Raw genomic sequence first — 23102 nt, 5'->3', positions numbered from 1 at the left:
TAGAATGTAAGGAGATATCCCACAGATGTACTCATATAGCAAATCTCAAATTCCTACCTTCAACCATATTTGAATACTGGACCCCGAAAATATGCAGTTTTCAGGCTCACTGACTCACTGACTCACTCATCAAATTGATTAGGTACTTCCCAATGAGATAGAAACGTGAAACTTTGCATAAAGGTACCCTACAATAACTCGAGTATGGAAAAAGTCCGAAATCTGAGGAATGTGCTATGGGAATTTTTTTATGGGCAAAAAACTGTCCATAGCCAGGAAAAAAATCGTTTCACTCACTCACTCATCAAATTGATTAGGTACTTCCCAATGAGATAGAAACGTGAAACTTTGCATAAAGGTACCCTATAACGACCTGAGTATGGAAAAAGTCCGAAATCTGAGGAATGTGCTATGGGAAATTTTTTATGGGCAAAAAACTGTCCTTAGTCAGGAAAAAAATCGTTTCACTCACTCACTCATCAAATTGATTAGGTACTTCCCAATGAGACAGAGACGTGAAACTTTGCATAAAGGAAACCTATAACGACCTGAGTATGGAAAAGGTCCGAAATTTGAGGAAGGAATTTTTTATGGGCAAAAAACTGTCCTTAGCCAGGAAAAAAATCGTTTCACTCACTCATTCATCAAATTGATTAGGTACTTCCCAATGAGACAGAGACGTGAAACTTTGCATAAAGGAAACCTATAACGACCTGAGTATGGAAAAAGTCCGAAATCTGAGGAACGTGCTATGGGAAATCTTTTATGGGCAAAAAACTGTCCTCAGCCAGGAAAAAAATCGTTTCACTCACTCACTCATCAAATTGATTAGGTACTTCCCAATGAGATAGAAACGTGAAACTTTGCATAAAGGTACCCTACAACAACTTGAGTATGGAAAAGGTTCGAAATCTGAGGAATGTGATATGGGAAATTTTTTATGGGTAAAAAACTGTCCTTAGCCAGGAAAAAATCGTTTCACTCACTCACTCATCAAATTGATTAGGTACTTCCCAATGAGACAGAGACGTGAAACTTTGCATAAAGGAAACCTATAACGACCTGAGTATGGAAAAATTCCGAAATCTGAGGAATGTGCTATGGGAAATTTTTTATGGGCAAAACACTGTCCATAGCCAGGAAAAAAATCGTTTCACTCACTCACTCATCAAATTGATTAGGTACTTCCCAATGAGATAGAAACGTGAAAGTTTGCATAAAGGTACCCTACAACTACTCGAGTATGGAAAAAGTCCAAAATCTGAGGAATATGGTATGGGAAATTTTTATGGGCAAAAAACTGTCCTTAGCCAGGAAAAAAATCGTTTCACTCACTCACTCATCAAATTGATTAGGTACTTCCCAATGAGATAGAAACGTGAAACTTTGCATAAAGGAAACCTATAACGACCTGAGTATGGAAAAAGTCCGAAATCTGAGGAACGTGCTATGAGAAATCTTTTATGGGCAAAAAAACTGTCCTTAGCCAGGAAAAAAATCGTTTCACTCACTCACTCATCAAATTGATTAGGTACTTCCCAATGAGATAGAAACGTGAAACTTTGCATAAAAGTACCCTACAACAACTTGAGTATAGAAAAGGTCCGAAATCTGAGGAATGTGCTATGGGAAATTTTTTATGGGCAAAAAACTGTCCTTACCCAGGAAAAAAATCGTTTCACTCACTCACTCATCAAATTGATTAGGTACTTCCCAATGAGATAGAAACGTGAAACTTTGCATAAAGGTACCCTATAACGACCTCAGTATGGAAAAATTCCGAAATTTGAAGAATGTACTATGGGAATCTTTTATGGGCGAAAAACTGTCCATAGCCATTAGGTATTTCTTAATGAGATAAAGATGTGAAATTCTCCATGAAAGTACCCTATAACGGCTTGAAAATGAAATTTGAGGAATTTGCTATGGACATGTTTTAATTAGCAAAACAACTGTCCTTACAATCAGAAATCGGGAACGATTCCGTTATTGAACACATCATGTGCATAGTGATAATGTTGTCATTCATATGAGTGGTCGAGTTGGTGCCCTCCTCGCTGGTCTATTGGCTACCACGTGCGCCATTGGTGTATGGGGTCCTGGGTTCGATTCCCGGTGGAAGAGCCTTTGGTATTTTAACTCTCCTCGATGTTTCTGTGTTCGTGTCCCTGTCGTTCTAGGTTAATAGAAAAATGAGATAAGGTCACTGAGAAAAATCCGTTATTCGGACAACGGTATAGTGTACAAATATACGGGATCTTTATGTTTACTACAGAAATCAATACTTAACACACGTTATCCATATGCTACATACATACTGCACTCTTTCCCGCTTAGATGTTACACAATGTCGTTGCAGAATGTCTGACATCTAACAGTCTTCCGTACATTACGTACGTCAGCTATAAGTTACATACGGCCATCTGTATGTGAGATCCTGACCGCCTACATACAGTCTTTTCGTTCGTGTGGAAAGTACGTTTCTTCGGAACACTTATACGGAAAGTACGTTCAAATATACTTTTTCAGTTATACGTTTAGTGTACGTTAAGTCCAAAAACCACAGGATTTATACATATAGCCAACGTTTGTACGTACGCCACATACAGTTTTTCTCAGTGTGCGAGTAAAATAAGTGAAAGCTAGTAACAACTAGTTCAGTTAACTTGTAAAAACGTGGGCTAAGACACGCACATACTGCCGTAAATTTCGTGGTTGGAAACCCAGACAAGGAAAGCCAATATTTTGTCTTTTTTCGGTGGATATTTTTCCTTTATTGCAGTCATTGGTATTAAATAGATATTGAAATTAATTTGATAAGTAAGATAATGTAGATGTGAGAATGTTTAAAATTAATGAAGGTTTCGAAGAAATGAGAAATCCAATTGTTCAAATTTATGTGAGACTAGCAACAAAATGTAACCGATTTCGTAAATATATTGGTACCACGAGTTATATTATAGTTACCACGGTCGTTGTGTAAAAATGTTCTTGATACTTCGTGTCTCTATCTGCGAAAAGTAAGAGAATCTCTTACGTATCAGCCTTTTCAGCAACAGTGAATTTCGTGCCTTTGCTCTTTATATTTCCTGAATTTGCTCTCTGGGGGTTCGCCCCCACACCCTCACCTTCGCTCGGCTTACTTCCTCACACCTCTTAAGCTTACAATTCCCGAATTTCAAGTTTCTTTTCCTATTTCAACTATCAACTATCTTATTTTGTATTCCAGGAAAACGCCTATTTAAATAACATGTTGATTCCTTCATCTCCCTTTAGACTCCTTAAAAATTAAAAATAGTCAATTTTAGCAATTTTCCTGTTGGTTAGTCCCGGGAGGCTACAATCGTGCCAAATTTCATCATTCTAATCCTGCCGGAAGTGCCTAAACATTTGGGGTGTAGAAGACGTCCAACATAAATAACATGGAAAAGGATTTTCTGTTCCCCATAAAACCACTCTAAATTTGAAAATTTTCATTTTTACTGACTTACTTAGGTAATACTAACGAAAACGTTGAAGTATATCGAATTTCACGTTTGTATTCCAATTTCGAGTACCTAAAATATGAGATTATAAGTCCAAAAAAAGGCCTATTTAAATAGCATGGGGAATTTCTTCATCTCCCCTTCAGACTCCCTAAAAATTAAAGATATTCACTTTTGGCAATTTTTCTGTCGGTTAGTTTTGAAAAACTACAATCATGTCAAATTTAATCATTGTAACCCTACAGGAAGTGCCGTATAATTTTGGGGTGTAAAAGGTGTCCCATATAAATACGTACCATGGGAAAGATTTTTCAGTTCCCCATAAAACCACTCTAAAGTTTTAATTGTTTATTTTTACTGATTTACTTAGGCAATACTAATGAAAACGTACAAGCATACCGAATTTCAATTTTTTTTATTCCAATTCCAAGTTCCTAAAACATGAGATTATGTCAAAAAAAAAAAAAAAAAAAGACCCATTTAAATAACATGGGAAAATTCTTCATCCCCCTTCATCATTTCAAATTTTCACGTCAACCGGAAGAACCCCTTTAATTTATATCAGTTCATGTAGTTTTATATACAGTTAGGATATGTTGGTGGCAAATATTATTAAGTTTACAACCTATTTGAAAAGTATATATCATTGGAAGGAAAACCCGAGGCAGTATGAAACTGCGCAACATGCGCGTCATGTAATGAACTCCGTAATTTCGCAATGTAAAAAGGTAGAGAACAACTAAATATATTGAAACACCATCTATGTCTAGTGATGTAGCAGCGAGGATTCAGTATCAAGAGTTTCGGGCCCTGTTGATACTCTTCTATCTAGGTAATGAAAAATGAGATGTTAGCGATAGTGATTTTGTAGTTCGGGTAAATGAATTAGAATCTCGTTTGGACATAACTCTCTGACAGATATTTAATAGAATAAATCCTCCCCGCTGTTCTAGTGGCTAGCTTGTGCTCCTTTCTTGTACAGGGTCTTGGGCTCAATTCCCGGTGGGAGAGCCCTTGGGAACTAATGTTGTATGTGACACATTATGACTCCTTTAAAAATGTACAATTTTAAATTTAAATCCAGCAATATGCCACAATTGAGAATTCTAATATACGATATTGACATGGTGAACTACAAAAAGAAGTGAAATATGAACAAAAACACCAGAGGTGCAAAAAGTGCAGCCAAGTTCGTCAGCCTCAAAAAGTGTTGAGATGAGGATGGATGAGCCAAGTTCCTTGGCCACTGCATCTGAAAGGAACACTGGAACTTGGCGCGAGGTGTCAAGGAAAATGATGTTAATGAACCTTAGGGGTAGTGGTGGTGGGCGTGGTGGGTTTGGGACCACCATCAACCTTAGGAATATCAACTTGAACCTTGTCTTGGCACATATACAGTATACTGCAGTAAGATTGGTGGTTCGAAACCCAGACAAGGAAAACGTATATTCCTCCACGAAGTGTCAAAGTAAATTATGTTAACGGGCCTTAGGGATGGTGTTTGTGAGCGTGGTGGATTTGGGGGTCACCACTAGCATTAGGGCTGAAATGTCCCGGCCGTGAAACTAGGAACATATATTTTAATGTATTCGAATATGTTAGACACCTCGCGTCAAGTTCCAGTGTTCCTTTCAGATGCAGTGGCCAAGGAACTTGGCTCATCCATCCTCATCTCAACACTTTTTGAGGCTGACGAACTTGGCTGCACTTTTTGCACCTCTGGTGTTTTTGTTCATATATATTTTTTCCTGACAGAGAGCATATAATTACAAGTTTTCAAAATATAATTATACTGTCCATATTACTCTTTCTTTTGAATTGATTATTAATAGCCTACAAGAATATTCAATTAAATATATGTATTCAATGTTTGAATTTAATTTTCCGCTTTATTGAATTATAAATAAGAATAACCCCTCCCCCCGCAGTTGCTAGAATGACGAAATTGCATAAAGTCAGATTATACGTAAACACATTTTTTTTTAAATCAAGAGTTATTTATCTTGGTATTCTCATTAAAACTATATTTAAACAAGTTTTTACCTTTATTTGCCACAGCGCCTTCGTCTTCATCCGATGATTTTACCTCCTGAACCTAGACTTCTTGTGCGTTCACAAAACTTTACATAGTCTGTTCGTCGCTCAGTTCCGGAAGATTTCGATCCAGTCTATAACTTCTTCGCAGGGTAGAGTATCTGGTGTGTTAAAAAGTCGGTTGTTTCCTCTTTCATTTGTATTTATATTCCGGTAAAATCACTACAAAATTTCCGGTGAAATATTTGAAGGTCTAGGTGAAATTCACGGAATTATTCCGGTGAAATTACTGTAAATATTTCAGTAAAATATCTAAAGGTCAGGTGAAATTCATGCAAATATTTCAGTGAAATCACTAAAATTTAACGGTGAAATTTCTGAAGTTCGGATTAAATTCCTGAAATATTCCGGTGAAATTATTGCAAAATTTCCTGTGAAAATGTGTCATCCCCGATTGCCATATATTTCACCGGAAAAATTCCGGTATTTTTTAAAGAGTGTAAATTGTGAAAGGGTACCGATTTTTGCCACATTTTGACTATCACTGGTAACATTTGGATCCTCATCTTTAATTTTATCATTAGAACGAAATTGGAAATGCAGCAGAGACAGATTATCCGAGCTAATGTGGACCTGACTAACCTCGGATAAACAGAGCTCGGAGGATACAAACTTTCTGCAAAATTAAGGGTAGTGCTGTATTAAATGCATGAGGTACAGAAACCTGTATTAATTGCTGTACAGCACGTTCAGTCGTTCAGGCTCGGGTAATCGGGGCTCTACTGCAAGATCGTGTAGTAACATTAATAGCATTTCATTTACAGTGACATCACGTCGTTTCAGACTACACAGCATACACTGAACGAGGTAGTAACCCATAAATAATATAATTCGTGCAGTAATCAATACTAGTAGCGTAGCCAGGATGTGTGTTTGGGGGAAAGGCAAGTTCTGTTATAGGTACATATAGAAAAATTACAAACAAAAAACATATAATCATAAAAATATATAAAAAAATTACAAACATCAAAGTACCAAAGTACATTGTCGGACCTCTTTGGGGGCCCGGCCCCTCTAGGCCCCCCTTCCCTACGCCACTGATTAATACTATGCCAGCCAGGGGCGCACCGAGGCAGGAGTCCACTCGGTCCGGACCCCCCCCCAAAAAAAAACTTTGTAGTCGGCATATTTCTACACTTTTTTTTAAATAAAACTTCACTTATTTCGCAAAAAACGATTGATATAGCATTGCACCCTAAAGATTTGATCTGCACTCATATGCACTCATGCTTTTCATATAAAAACAATCTAGTTCTATCATTTTTCCTTTGATTTTATTTGATTTTGAGTTTAGCCTTCATTTGAGGAGTGAAGCTATATGTCACGTTGTTCTACAGCTTATACCCTGGCCGGTGAACGATGATTTCTGACAGCTTTGCACAAGGCCACGGCAAGCGAGCAGAAGACAGCAGGTCAACCAACCTTAGGCTCAGAAGCTGTCGCGTCTCCATGGTAACCACCGCACGTTGCCAAACTTTCACTCACCCCCTCTCACCCTCATCAAGGAAGCAGACGATTCTCTCCTTGCGCGAGAAGCACATGGCAATACCGCACTGCTCAGTCGTCCTCGCGAGCTGAACTGTCAGAAATCATCGTTCACCGGCCAGGGTATAATGTGGAATCCGAACCATATGAGTTCCCGCCGGGAATCGAACCCGGGTCTCCCATATCAAAGGCGCGTACGCTAACCGTTTAGACACGAGAGTGCTCAATCTTTTTTTTTTTTTTTCTGAGCGTATAGGTGGCAGTACATCATAAGTACGTAGAATCTTGTCGGGTGCAGAATAATACGTGTTTAATACTACGAACTTAGACGTAGTGTTTTCTAGTATTGCACCCGCTTTGAAACCGGCCCAACAAAAATTTCTGGGTGCGCTTCTAAGCATCAGTGAAGGAATCATAGTTTATGACATACACGATTCAATGTTCTTATTAACTACACCACATACAAATTATTTCAGCATGTGAGGAAACTCGTATATAATACAGAGTAATCAGAACAGTGAATCGGAGCAACACTATCCAATACATAATTAGCTACTAACCGATAAATAAACAAAATACAATACTCTCTAGAATGTAGATTCATTTTTTGGAACATTTTAAATGAAAAACAAAATTAAACCTACCAAAATCTAATTATAGGTTTAACACAGAGACCTAATATAAAAAAAAATAATAATTATAATGTCCATATACTATAACCCTATATTGTAATCAACCTAATTAATTAACCATTACGATTTAGAAAATCAACTAATAATTCTTTTCCAGATCTTTCGTGTAAATTTCAGTGCCTGGTAATTATCACGCCATAAACTGCGCACCAGTAATAGACGCAGAATTCGGTAATCTGCCCTGGTAAGCGAAAAGGCCTTATACCCTATCTCCATTTCACATACTTTCGAGAAAATAAGCAAAACGCGTTTTGGCTTAGGCTGTACGTTCAAATTTGTTGTATTTCAGTAAAACTTTTCAGTAATTCTATTTTCACGATCTAGAATTTATGTGGTAATACAGTTAAATATTTTTGCTTATGAATTGCCACTTAAGATCTTTTTGCTTACTTTCAGTTACAATTTTGAACATAAGATAAACATTCATGACGTCATTACCCCCTACCTATTGGTCAAACCACGTCAATTTCACTTTAGATAGATGCAGAATTGTACTACGAACATTGCCATACCAATATTTCGATTTTCGAAAAATGTGTAGTTAAGGTCTTTTCGCTTAGGACGGCAGTAATATGGGTAACAGCCTGGGGACGGATTAAACAAAGTATAACAAAAATCCTAACATGTTCGTAATAAATACATTTATGAACCAATTTAAAGAAACTTTGTATATGGATACACGTACGTATAAACTATGGTTGCATCCAAGGACACGTCAGAAAATCTAAGTGTGTAAGAGTACATGTTTCACAACAGAAACCACTTAAGGACAGCAGCTACAAGAGATTTTATAACGACATTCTTCTGTTGGCGGGAACCATAATTTTCTTCAGTGACATCTTCATAATTTATGTTCACAGAAATCGACTTTTCAACTGAAAGCAACATGATAAAGCAACACGAACCAAACAGAAAAGAATAGTTATTCAAATCTGTATGAATTGTAGGAAAAATAAAGACCAGAGTTAATGTATGTGCAGCTACACCCACTGTGCGACCGCCTATGCTACCCACTCAAAACTTCTGGTTTATAAAAACAGATTTTGAAATACTTATTAATTTCTTTGATAACGGTTTGTAAATTCTATCTGAATTACTTTCCACGTTCTCTATATTCTTCATTCTCTAAGTTATTCACAAGAATTTAAAAACAGTGAGTTGACATGTACCTGTGCTTAGGAATGGGCACGAGTAGAGCTAAAACTCGACTCGACTCCAAACTTGAAGCGAATTCGAGTCGAGTTTCGAGTTGAGTCAAAGGTAATTTTACTGAATCGAGTTCCGAGCCGAGTTACTATTTTGAGTTCGAGTTTCGAGTCGAGTCGAGTTTGATAAATGGTTCGCTCGTTTAGCTCGTTTAGTACGTTTTAGCTCGTTTTGAAATGTTGGCCTGATTAGACTGGAAAGCGAAAGCCATGAGAAATGTAAGCAGTAATGTTTATTTATTTATTTATTGTAAACACGATAGACTATAGCCCAATTACAGTGTTGTAAATTACGCAATTACATGTTCATAACTCTTGATAACATAACTTGAGTTCACAACTCTTGATAGCTCATGATAATGGCATTTCTAAATGTCTTAGGCGACATACCACATATATCAAATTCATTGTTATTTGAACACATTCTATTATACAAAGCTGTTGTCCTCCAGATTGGTGATTTCATCATTATATTAGTTCTTGATTTTTTTGCAGTAATAAAGACCAGCGTTTCTACGTACTTTTAATGTGGGGACATGAAAATTCAACAAAGAAACTATTCCAAATAAGAATGTGGAATAGTTTTAGTGTTGCTCACGACATGGGACACTGCTCACATCTCGTCTCGTCTCGATTAACAAGACGACAATGGATTTTTATAACGAGACAGCCTCAAATGTCGTGAGCACCAATATAAATATATACTGTAGTTCTTAGCACCAAGGCTGAGACCTGCACGGTCGAACTTTTGAGTCCAAGCAGAAGCTCAACTCGGGTAGTGATATCAACCGGCTTAGCTCGGTTCAATTGAGCAAACAGCTCGAGCTGGCTCGATTGAGATGAGGCACCGACCCAACTCAGGTCCGTAAACCCGGGCCGAGCAGTTTTTAACATGTTTGGCTGGCGCCCTATTACTTTTAACAATTTTTGGCTCAAGCCGGGATACGTGTTCCTCCGGAACTCAAACTCAGAACCTCGTGAATGATGTCCTTACCTCCGAGACTTCACGACTACCGAGGTCAGCAGTCAATTAGTTTTTGTATTCAATACAAACCGCCTATCTTCCATGTTTATACATGATGTTTAATAATAATAATAATAATAATAATAATAATAATAATAATAATAATAATAATAATAATAATAATAATAATAATAATTTGTAGTAGTAGTAAGTATCATTGATAATAGTTATATTGTCTATGTAGGATACTTGAAGAAAGTACTTGAAACTACACACATCATTTGCCTCCATTTGGCTCGTTCTTGCTTGACTTGGCTCGAAACTCGAGTCAAATTCGAGTCGAGTTGGAGGAAATTTTTCGAGCTGAATTCTCGAGTCGAGCTCAAATACGTCTGTTTCGAGTCGAGTCGAGCTTCAATGAAAACTCACTCGAACTCGCTCCGCTCGTGGCCATCCATACCTGTGCTGCAAACACAATAACACAGTCACAATACTCTTGTATATACATTGGGTTCATTTTCCCAGTCAGACGACGGACTGGAACCACTCCCCACTATTAATTAGAAAAAGAGAAAAAATGCTAATTAATGAAAGGGCAAATACCAAATAGCTCTCATCAGAAATGACATTAATTAGAAATGTAGGGTACCAATGCAACCTGAGATATTCAGAGGTTTTCAACAGTTACGTTTGAAATTACAATTACCATTAACATGTTAAACTTTATTGTCATTACTCTTCTGAAAAATAACAAATAACACAGAACGAAAATTTTATATACTCGTATAACAGCAACAAGTTGGATTAATCCCATCTGAAAATGTATAAACCACAATAAGCCGAAAACGTAGCTCTGCAAGCAGAAGCTACCTCTTGAAAAGATTTCTTTTAAGAGGCTTCATCACAGCGAAATTAAAATAACACTAATTATGTAATATCTACAAATAGATAAAAGATAATCGAAAGGTGGAATGAGAGCGCCCTACACAATATTATTTTACATAAAATACCGCTGTCACGACTCACTTATCTGCTTTCAATTTCAAGCCAGTTTGAAATTCGGCATTTATTTTCGCGTTTCTAAATGGCTGCAAACAGAAAGCTACTAGGTGACTCGTGATGACGGTACCTCATGCAAAATAATATTGTCTAGGGCGCTCTTGTTCCACATTTCGATTACTTTTATCTATTTGAAGATATCACAGAATTACTGTAAAATTAGCGGTATTTTAATTTCGCTCTTATGAGGCGTCTTAAAGAGATTTTAAACTCAAGCAAATTTTTAATAAAAATTGGTAAACTCCTTTTAGATAGATGAAATGAAATTAAGAAATTTGAAGAGCATGCATCCTCAACCACAATGATATAATATCTCTCATAATATTTAAACCATGTGACTACTAACAAGTCCAAATGGGTCAAGAGAAAAACTATGAGAATGGCGCATTTAAGCTCCAACGTGAGTCAATTTATTTATTCCCAAACAAATACCCTTCCCGAGAGCAAAAGTACCACGTAATGCAATGTTTATGGAGAAGTAGTTTCAAATAAGAATACCGAAAGCAGGTTATTGCCCAACACTCAGTGCCGTGCCTCGGGGAGGGCGACGAAGTAAGGGGGTCGCAAAATTCGGGAGGATGTGCATGTGCACATAAATAAAATGGAAAGAAAAAAGTGCTCAAAATCAAGGAAGAACAGGGTTTATTTTTGAAAAGTTTCCTACGATTTGGGCCAACCATAGTGGTGCTTCGCAGCTGCTCTTTCGACCTCACTCATATGTGCGAGGGCGCTGTCGTATACTCTCGCCCCGGGCGCTGATTTTCCACGGCACGGCATTGTCAACATTTTATACTCTTATTACACTCGAAATTGTGTAGGAATGGTATTCATTTCCTACAATTTCAAAAAATTCCGCAACATTATAACACACTGTTAAACTTTTAACCCTGTCACTGTTTTTTATATTCTTTTCAGATTCAACACCAAAGATTTTAATATAAATCATAACGAGAAACAATTTATCATGTGAACTGCAATGCCAATTAAGTAGGAGCACAAACGAAATTTTCTTTATATTAATAATATTTTTGTATATGGTAATCCTTACCATTCTTTTAAAAAGTGGTGAGGTTCTAATCTACAGAAAGTAGGAAACGTTAGCAGACTGTCAGCTGTCAACTGCAGCTGATTTGCCACCCAATAAGTGCCACAACTCACCCCATGTGTTGACACGTCTAAAAGGTGTCTTCCCGTTTGGCTTATTTCCGTTTCGCCTATTGACCTAATTACCGGTTTTCATTATTATCTTTAACTCACCTTAGATGTAGGTGGAACGGATATTCTCGTTATTCCTATTCTCGTTTCGCCTACGCTCACTAGACGAGGATATTTAGTGTCTGAGGGAATTTTCTTTCTCAACGTAAACATCAACAGCAACAGCTGTCTGTAATAACAGACATGATTGTTGTAATTTCAGCAGCTGTTTAACCCTCTCTGGAATTTAAAAGATGGACACTCTGATTCACATAATTATAAAATTCATTTTTTAAAGTGATAACAATGGATTGACAAACCAAAAAATGAAGGGAACAGAAACTACGGGAAGCCAATATTCTTTAAGAAAACTGGAATAGCCTATAACGTTGAGTTATTTTAAAGAACAAATCTATCTTCTATGCTTCCTTACCAGGGATAACGGTGCAGTACGCCCTAATCATCTCCCCAAATTTCGGAATTGTACACCCGTTTGCTACGTTTCTCAATAATATATTTCTACAGATGAATAACCTTAAAGGTTTGAATTTTGAACATTTTGCTTTACACTAAAATGTGTTCTCTTTTCTATATGATGATAATTATATATTAAATTCTTTTTAAATCAGTATTTAAAATTTCCTAACCTCATAAGTGCTGAAATAAATATGCTCCAACAGAAAATTCTATATTTCAGGTTCAGGACTATTATAGTTGTCATCTCCATAAATTACAGAAATTAATTCTCAAATCATTATATATAGAATTTATACAGGGTGGCCCAAAAGTAGGTATACACCCCTGCATTGATCAAATATAACATTCTAGTTTATGGGCTTATTTGCTTCGCCTGTTCCTAGTTTAAGATATGAGTAAAAACACGTTAAGAACAAATAATAAAGAAACTAAGTCTACCTGATGGATAACAATAAGAAATGATATTAAATGCAATGAGCTGATCAGTATGGTACTGTATACCTACTTTTGGGCCATCCTGTATAACTCGATATTAGGAGACATTTTCGCGGCAATTTTTCAAGTATAAAATAATTTTCGTACATCTTTAGATCAAATCAAAATAATTTCTCTTTTTAACCACGAAAATTCTCCACTCTATTGTGAATAGAACCTGAACCTATATAAACTAAAGTCATATGTAGTAATCATTCGATTACCCGAAAACTTCAACAGTACCAAAATCTATCCCTTGGTGTAGTTTCTCTGAAGAATGCAAGACCCCAAGTAGCGGATCAAAGATCCTCGATAGGTTTTCCGTTCGCACAGTATGCCCTATAAATAAGGGCGCCGATTTCTCTGTAAATTTGGGGCCCCATTCAGATGCAGAAGGCATATATATATGAGGATTTAAGACAAATTGCATTCAAATTATGCCAAATATTGTATATTCATAAATACAATGTGGGGGCCCACATGAGGTTTGGGGGGACCGGGCTCCCTGCCCCCCCCAGGATCGGCGCCCTTGCCTATAAACACATACAATTGCAACGAAGGCTTCGATTTTTCCCAAAGACATTGCCAACAGTTATGCTGATATTGGCGACGAACTTCAGCTTCTGTACCTTTTTTTTATATGACGCAACATTGATCATCTGTGAACAGATGGAACGCTATCGTTTATTCTGTGAATGACAAATGGTGTAGGACCACCTTTTTCTTTCAGAATGTTCGCTGCATCTCCTCTCCCACTTGTTTGATTATTATGTTCTGAGACTTCCCAAACAGTTCCATCTTCAGCGGTCAATCTGAGAAGTGCTGGCTACCATTGCCTCTGGATCTTTGATATCAGATGGTATTGGAACATGAACTGGAGTTGGAACTCCAATTCAATCCAGGTCGTGAACACTATCCTCGTCTTCACTCGATAATATTTCTGACAAGTAGTCATTGTCATTGTCACTTTCATAGCAATATCTTCATAACAATAATTGGAAAACAAAGACAACAAAAAGACGACCCCTAATAGGCTGAATAACAATGTAACGATAGTGGAGAGAGCCAGTAATCTCTATACATGATAGGTATCGTCCAATAAAAGCTGTACACATCCAATTCTAGACCTTGCCAGACATTTGTACTACCAATCGGAGGGAATAAAGAAGACAAGAGCAATAATTAGAGAAGATTAAACATGGCCGATCTTAATCAAATTATTTTTAAAGAGCTTCAGAAATTAAAATTTTGAGGTTTTATAGGAAGATTTCGTGTTTTGATTTCCATGAAAACATCCCAAAAATTAAAAAAAAAATGACAAAGCACATCCCTAAATACTAAAATAATCTAAGATTTATACTTAAATATGCTAAAAGTAACAATAATATAGAAGAAAAATATTGGAACCTAAGCCTAATAAAAGTAATTTTTGGAAGTTGTACCCTAACCACGAAACATTGATACAACCAGGGCCGGTTCTATCATATGTGTAACACGTGATTTCCACGGGGTGGCAAAGTTCGTCATAAGTTCATTATTAAAAATAAATATTTCTTGTTGGAAACATACTTCATGTGATGGTAGTTAGGTTTACTAAGCCGACCAGTTATTTGAATACTACATTCATAAATCGTGTTTATGTCGCATAGTTTAAGGTCACATGGACAGTGCGAAAGCAAATGGTCAAATAAATCCCGGCATAAATTGTTTGATTGTTGTCAAATAAAAGAATTCCATTTTCAAACACTTGTTTCAATTAGTTAGTTATCACAGTTCTGTTTATGCAAGCTAGTCTTGTCTTTGTCACAAAGAAAGTTCCTTATCGTTGAAAGTGAGTGAAGACAATTTTAATAAATAATAGTTGTAGAAGGAAAATCGAGAAATAAAGGTAAAAGAGCTAGTTGCACTGGGATTGAAAACTGATATATTGAGATTGAAGTTCGATATTGAATTCTATAAATAGGATTAGCAGCTTTTCTCTGCAGGGGTGTGTTTGCTTTATCTTTCACTAACATAATAGATTATTATTTAAAGCAAAAAAAAAAAAATGTAGTATCTAAGCCTTTCTAAGTGCGAGTGCTTTTTCCCTTCCCTTCGTTGTTCATGCTGGAATAACATACTAAAATCTTGAATTTTAAGATTTGTTCTTTCTGGAGAAAGGGCATCGGAAAATGATGTCATTGTACGGGGCGGCAAATTGCCCTGAATGCAACATATTTAGATATGTAAAAGACAATGACATTTTTACATAAAAATCACTTACATGATGTTCCAAACTCTCGAATCATGATACATTAGAAATTATGTTTAATGTATCATTATATGGCATAAAAACACACGCCTTCTGTGTGGCACAACTTTACGACACTTCTATGATATTTTTTAATATACTGCCTTCACATAACACTCCACTTCATCATGTCTCCCGTATGGATCCTTCCTCCGTCATGTATCCTTCCAAAGAACACACTTCGCATTTCATATTTCTGCTTTATTATAGTCTACTCTAGCTGAACTACCCATTCTTCGCATGGGAGCTGTATTTGGAAGTCAACGTTTGTGAGAGTATCATCATTCATCTCAGCGACCACGAAAACTATAAATTCGACACTAATATCGGACATTTTCTACTACTTCTACATGTCTCGATAAATTCCCCCCCTGAGACCTCCCTGGTTCGAAATTAAAATGTAAACGCTTCGTCTTGGTCTGTGCCTGGACCAAGGTACCCGTGACCCAAATTTGGTAACTTTCGGTCCACTCATCTGGTATCCAGGCCGCACACAAACAGACAGACACGCAGACAAACAAACTCTTTTATTTTATTCATATTAAATGTGAGAGGTTAAGACCCCAATATATTTTTATTACTTATACAATTCTATCATAGGTTAGAATCATCAAGTCTAGGAGACTCAGGTGGACAGGTCATGTAGCCAGGATGGAAGAAGGCAGGAACGTTTTCAGTCTTAACTGGAAGACCCATCGGAAAACGACTATTAGGAAGACCTAGGCGCAGATGGGAGGACAATATTAAGATGGATCTAACAAAGTAGGACTACAAAATAAAAACTGGATCCAGCTGGCTAAGGATATAAGTCAATGGAGAGCTTTTGTGAACTCGGCATTGAACCTCCTGGTTACATAGGCCATAGAGTTAGAGTTATATAATACTACTGTGAAATGAAGTAATATAGTTCTTCCGTAGAATTTATGCCCACTCTAAAATAGGATAGCATCGAAAGCGAGATTCGTCTACCAATTTTCATTACCATCCACCATTTTCCCCAATTTTAAAATCGAAATTACTATATTGCATAACAATTTGTCACAACGAAACTCAGTGACATAGACGACTGGGACCCATGTCTGCATCTAAAGAGTTGAAACCTATTTTAAGAAAGAAGAAGAAATGTTTCATCAAAAGTTTTATTTCGTTCAACATAACACTCTACGTATAAAATGTCTAAATATTTCTGCAAGGATTTTACAGTAAATTAGAGGTAACTTTATATTTCCATTATTTTAAACGTATAGGTTGCGCTTAAGAGCACCACTAGAATTAATTGATAAAAAATTTAAATTCTTTTACTAATTATATCTTATCGGGTTAAAAAAATAAAAAAAAGTCGGCAACTCTTTATTTTGGGGAAGGCAGTGATATACTGTAAGTACATATTATGCTGATATCTAACAAAGCAAGCATGATTTTTTTTAAAAAAATATCTCATTCTACCTCAGAAATTTACTATTTTCTTACCATTTACAGAGCATGGTTTATTATAAACTTCAACTGTACTTTCCCTAATTATCCTACTGAAACTTTTCATGGTGCGTTGTGTAGACTAAGAACGAGGCTTTCAGACCTTTGTACGTTTGTACGAATATAGCCAACAAGAGAAAAATAATAGAGACAAGAGAGGGATTTTTCTAAATTCCCCTAAAATCAGGATTATTTTTTAGGCTGGATACATTGCCACCAGACAGGCGAAAACTATCTTAATATAAATATTGGTACACCACTAATATATCCTGCAAGTATCATGGCGATATTTAAGAAACAAAGCTTCTAATTACATAAAATAGATAACGGTAAACAGAAAAGTAGGGAAAACTAGAAAAATCAAGGGTTAGAACCTAAATACGAATTTTCGAGCGCCCTAATTACCACATTGTAACGATTTGTACCCGTTTTTTTTTAAGTAAGGACAAATGTTCGGACTGACGTAATTTGGCTTGCACTCGGACGTACAGGTACGGATTTATAAACAAAAATTTGGAATTTTTTGCCCAAATTTAGGAAAATTTTAATTTCCCCAGTTGGCAACACTGCGCACAAGCCGGTCCAATTAATGTCAACTATTAGGTATCCATTCAAGTTATCTACCTGACAAGTCTTAAGGAGATCTCTCTACAAGGAAGGGAGCTACAGGGTAAAAAAAGAAAAAGAAAAACATTCGAAATTCGAAAATTCTCGAATTTTTTACTTTGGGCTGAAATTTGAGAAAAAAATCGACACCCAGAAGAAAAAGAAACTAATATGATATGGTCCAACCATATTTGGCTAAAAAATATCCCGATATATTAATTAGTGTCCACATAGGAGCGATTAAAAAAGTGATACACCCGTGAGTGCCACTTTTGCCACCTGGGTACGAAAGGGTTAATGAGAGATTAAACTTATTTTTATATTTACTCAGAGAACATATTTTTCTGGATCAGTGGCGTATACAAAGGAAGGGTCACAAAAATAGATGCGCCTGTCCTGAAGCAACATGAACTTGAATACTTGAAACTCTCCCCTTAAAAGAAATTCTATGTACGTTACTCTTCTGAAAATTACTTTTTGCATTTTTTTTTATTTTGAATTCATACGTAGCTAACATATGTGGGGTCAGTCAGAAAGTTAGTTGCACTCCTTGGTAAATATTTTCGGTCAAAGGCTATTTTGATGAAATTGTGTGGCAGCACTGCAGACATGCAGCTGTATCGTGTAACGTTGCGGCTTTCACGAGGCAAGTGGAGCTGTTCTGATAAAATTAGTTGTAAACATGTTTCGACATCAGCAAGTGGCATCCAATTTGGAAATGCGTGCAGTGATTCGTTTTCTTTCTTTCTTTCTTTCTTTCTTTTCTTTTTTTTTTTTTTTTTTGTGGCGAAAAGATGGCACTACACTAAAATTTATCGGCATTTGCATGAAGTGTATGATAAAAATGCAATGTCATGTCAAGCTATCGCGAAGTGTTGGAACATGTTTGAGAAAGGACGTACAGATATTGACGATGCTGAGCGCGAGGAAAGACAATCAATCACCCTCCTTATAGCCAGTAGCGGCTTGTGGAATAAAAATTAGAGTGGCCCAAGCCTCAAGGCAAGTACTTTTTTGGTTACTACTACTACTACTACTACTACTACTACTACTACTACTACTACTACTACTACTACCTACTACTACTACTAATGTATTATTATTATTATTATTATTATTATTATTATTATTATTATTATTATTATTATTATTATTATTATTATTATTATTATTAAGTGAATTGCTTAAAAAAACTCTTATCATACTAACACGTTAAGTCAGCCTTTCCCAACCTTTTTCAACTTCCGGCACACTACAGGTGTAACTTGAATTCTCGCGGCACACTCATATATATTCAATTATTTTCTGGATTTTTTTCTGCGATTACAGATATCCATTTCACAGAGAAGAAAGCTCGATCACTTGTTTTCCTTCGTGGTAAATCATTATGCTTATTTTTCATTGTAATCTAAAAATAGAAAACAATTACAATGAAGTATAGCACTCAGGTTTTTAAAAATACGCTATCTTTTTCGAAAACTGTATCCAAACTTTCATTAATAAGGAAGACCATTAAAGAACAAAGAAACAAATCTCTTTTACTTTAAAAACGCAAATGTAGGTCATTTGTATCCATGTTTGCTTTGTCGAAAGGATTGATATTTTAAAATTTCAAGCTACGAAATAATCTGTAACAATAAAGAAGCAATAATGGTGATGACAATGATAACAAATACTTTTCTAACATGTACAGAGTATGAAATTTAAAATTATAGATTCATAGTAGAGGTTCATAGTAATGTGAAACACATATATACATTTTTCCTCACAAATATAATGTGAGACTCGATGTCTTGCAATTTTATTGTAACAGAATCAATAATTTTATTTCGATTTCCTCGCGGCCCATTAGCGGCACACCAGTGTGCCGCGGCACACCGGTTGGGAAACGCTGCGTTAAGTATAATCATAGGACGACAACAGTATGTCCACCAGTTTTGGCACCTCAGAAAATGTATCTGTTAAGTCATTGTCACGCAGAAATAGTTATAAATCACTTTTGTAACTAATTGCGAAAAGAATATCATTGCTCTATGCGGCTGGTAGTTCGGATTTGAGCTTTTCTTTCTTCAGCATCGGTTGGGAAGGAATGTTTAAAAGTAGAACAGTTCTGAAGGTTCACTCACCTATTGGAAACGCGCCTAATACTTTCTAACACGCATACTTTATTAATTTTCGCACAACCACATGAAAATACACTTAAGAAGATGTACGTCTAAACTGAGGGTTTTACACGCGGTTGATTTTGGATCCCTTCAGCAGAAGTAAGACAAGAGAGCAAGGTCAAGGGACAAAACAACTGAAAGTGCGGAATCAATAACCTCTACAGACAAAGCGAATTTTGGCAACAAGCAAGCATCAAACGTTTTCGTTCGGAAGGGATTGGGTACAATCGTGTGATGAGGGCCTACGATTCTTGGTCCATGCCACCTACATTCAAGCTGGGTTTTGACGTTGTTCGCCACGAGTCAATCTGAAATGATACTAAGTCCACACTGATACAGCTCAGGCCCTTTCTGCCTTTATTTTGTACTGACTGCATGCATTTTTGCCGATCCCAAACGTTTCAGCATTCTTGCCAATTTGATGTCGAGAACATAATCCAAACAACCCCTGCGGGGCTTCTAACCCGTTCCTACTACTACTACTACTACAACTACTACATTAGCTATGGATCTATATAGTACAAGGGCAAATGAATAGCGTGTGCATAAGCGTAAGTAGTTAATGGAAAAACTGATTTGAAGGAGTCAGAACTATTGTTTTTGGTTCAGAGGGAAATTACAGCAACAATTCTAGCAGGATAACTTAAGATACATACATTTTTCTATGTTAATACAAAACCGATGAGAGGGCCGGGCCCATTGGGCCCCTTATGACGGGCCACCTCTGCTTACAGCCCAGACTTTTCAACGTGTAACTCCCATGTGTTTAGTCCCATGAAAGACGAACTTTCGAAGCCACGATACCACTCGAATGACGAGGTGACAGCTCCAGCCCAAGAATGGTTATCGGGCTTTGGATGGGATTTCTTTGCAGAAGGCATAGAAAAACTTATACCACGCCTCGACAAAAGCTTAAATAACGGAGGGAATTACGTTGAAAAGTAGATTGTGAATGGAACTGTACGATACAAATAAAGTTATTGTAAAATTTCTATCCTGTTTTATTATCTTAAGAGGCCTTATCACTGCGAAATTAAAATACCACTAATTTTAGAATAGTTATGTGGTATCTTCAAATGGATAAAAGATAATCGAAATGTTGAACAAGATCGCCCTACACAATATTATTTTGCATGAGGTACTGTTATCACGGGTCACCTTGTAGCTTTCTGTTTGCAGCCATTTATAAACGCGAAAATAAATGACGATTTCCTAAATGGCCGGAAATCGGAAGCAGATAAACGAGTCGTGATAACGGTATCTTATGTAAAATAATATTGTCTAGCGAACTCGCGTTCCACTTTCCGATTATCTTTTATGTATTTGAAGATATCACATAATTACTGTAAAATTAGTGGTATTTTAATTTCGCCGTGATTGGACCTCTTAAGCAGTGCAACTATCTTTTTGACTGAACCTCGTATATTACTATCTTTATTATTTCAGGTCTTGGTATAACAGTTTATATGTATTAAACACGGAGCTGGAGTGATTATCACATGAAAGCCACGAAGGAAGTTAAAACATGGGACCTCTAATGATTGGTGTTAGTATTCTCTTGACGTATTCGAGACACACTGAGTTTTTCATTAACACTGATTATATCTCTGGTATTTTAATATGCATAACTTGCGTTCTGTTGCTTCTGTTTGGGCTTACTCTGTTCTTGACAGACATAAAGGAAAATTACGAAATGATATTGCTGGTAAATTATTTATATTTTTTATACTTATATTTATATTTTTATATTTATATTTTTTATACGAGGAAGGATCAGAAACTAAGGTCGCACGGCCGATATTTCTAGAGTTTCGTCTGTTATAGAGAAATGAGGAGTGTACAGTAATTTTAATACATGGAGTTGGCAACGGTAGTGAAGAGTTTCAGCTACCCGCCGCCACCTACGGTGCTATAGTACTCGCGCCGAATCGTGATGATTCGGCTCTAAACCAATCATTGCTTTAGCTCCGATACATCGGAAAACTTCGGTACAATTCGTGGAGCCGCTTCCCGAGCGCACACTTGGGGAAACGTCAAACAGCTTAAATTCGCCAACAATGTTGCCAAATTTTGAAGACAGTGTAAAAGAGATTTTAAAAAATTAAAAATTACCAATAATAACACTGCATAACAATAACCACAGTAACAATTATTCTAAAACCGTAACAAAAACACGAATAGTAACAATGAAAATATAATGCAACAAAAAAAAAATATAACAAAACGGAACTTGGCGCCAATCCGACAACACTGTACTCTCGGGAGATGTTTTCCGTGTAGCACGAGAGACGACACTGACAAAATGTGATGGGTGGGGGTTGACGACCGGAACCAGTGGCGGCTAATGTTCGTGTTGCAGCGTTGCGCAACGACCAAAGTATTTCAAGAAAAAATATCAATAGTAGTAAAGAACAGAAAAAATACTTTTTAATACTTGCATATATACACTTTAAATAACATATTTTTTTACTTCTGTAACTGTCCGTTCCGTTAATCCATTTTAAAAAGCGAAAAATAATCCGTCACAGAGTCTCTAATTTACATTGTGTTGCAGCAAGCATGCAACGACCAGATTCCTTCAGCGCGGGAATTGGAGCAAATGTTAAGTCTCCTTTCCCCTATCTTAGAAGTTAAAGGGACTGGTCGTTGCAGTGCTTCTGTAACACAGTACGATTTCCAGTGAACGAGAAGGTTTTTCATGCTAAATAAGATTTCTGAATTTTCTTTCACTAGCAATTAACAAATGGAATTTGTTTTTATGCATTCATATTTTTCAATTACGGGACCATACTGAAGCAAATCAATATAATGACAATTAAAAAAAGTGATTGCAAAATTACAAAATAAGAAAGAAAATATCTAGTAGAGGAGTAAACAAATGAAAGTAGACTCACATTTACAAGTTAATTCTTAGCTTACTTTGATAATGAAGGCTTCTTCTAAAGTAATTTGTGAATCAAATATTAATAAGTCAGTATGTAGAATCGCCCCCCCCCTCTCTGTGGATAGTACTTTAGTATAAACATATTTCTTTCATAAAATAAGTATATTTTATACTCTTGGTAATTTCCACATAAAACTGTATGATGGGGAACGCCACATTGAATTTGGGACTAATTAGCAATGCTCAGGGGCGTAGCCTAGAGGGGGTCCACCGGGTCCGGACCTCCCAAAAATTTCGAAACTTGACTAACATTTGTAGACTTTCTTAATAAACTATACTTTTCTAACACAGAAACGATTGATGTATGCTAAATATTTTATTTTACGCCTCATCATGTACTCTTCTTTTCTTATAAAAATAATCTTTCTATCATTTTTTTCTAAAAATATAGGTGACAGTAAGTAAGAATTACTTATCGTCTTTTCGGGTGCAGTATAAGACAGGTTCCATATTATGTAGACGTATTAGACCTCCCTCAAATACTTTGGACCCCTC

At 36.4% G+C, this 23102-nt stretch overlaps 1 protein-coding gene across 6 annotated transcripts in view; it reads left to right on the top strand.

Moving 5' to 3' along the window:
• LOC145676074 (uncharacterized) overlaps positions 1 to 23102 on the top strand; it is a 55473-nt gene that overhangs the window by 3551 nt on the left and 28820 nt on the right. For 2 of the 6 annotated variants that reach the window (XM_081746943.1, XM_081746939.1), the window contains exons 1-2: positions 16534 to 16632; positions 21110 to 21368. The exons of 1 other annotated variant lie outside the window; for it this stretch is intronic. In XM_081746943.1, coding sequence (XP_081603069.1) covers positions 21189 to 21368 — 180 coding nt within the window. In that variant the 5' untranslated portion in view covers positions 16534 to 16632; positions 21110 to 21188. Of the gene's footprint in view, positions 1 to 16533; positions 16633 to 21109; positions 21369 to 23102 lie in introns of those variants that run through there. 3 more of the 6 variants (XM_081746941.1, XM_081746940.1, XM_081746942.1) reach the window with 3 other exon arrangements.

This window comes from Thermobia domestica, chromosome 18, assembly GCF_964235325.1.
Source record: "Thermobia domestica chromosome 18, izTheDome1.hap1.1, whole genome shotgun sequence".
Classification (NCBI taxonomy): Eukaryota; Metazoa; Arthropoda; class Insecta; order Zygentoma; family Lepismatidae; genus Thermobia; species Thermobia domestica.
Note: the sequence above shows the minus strand (reverse complement) of the source record. Positions and strands in the feature narration are given on the sequence as shown.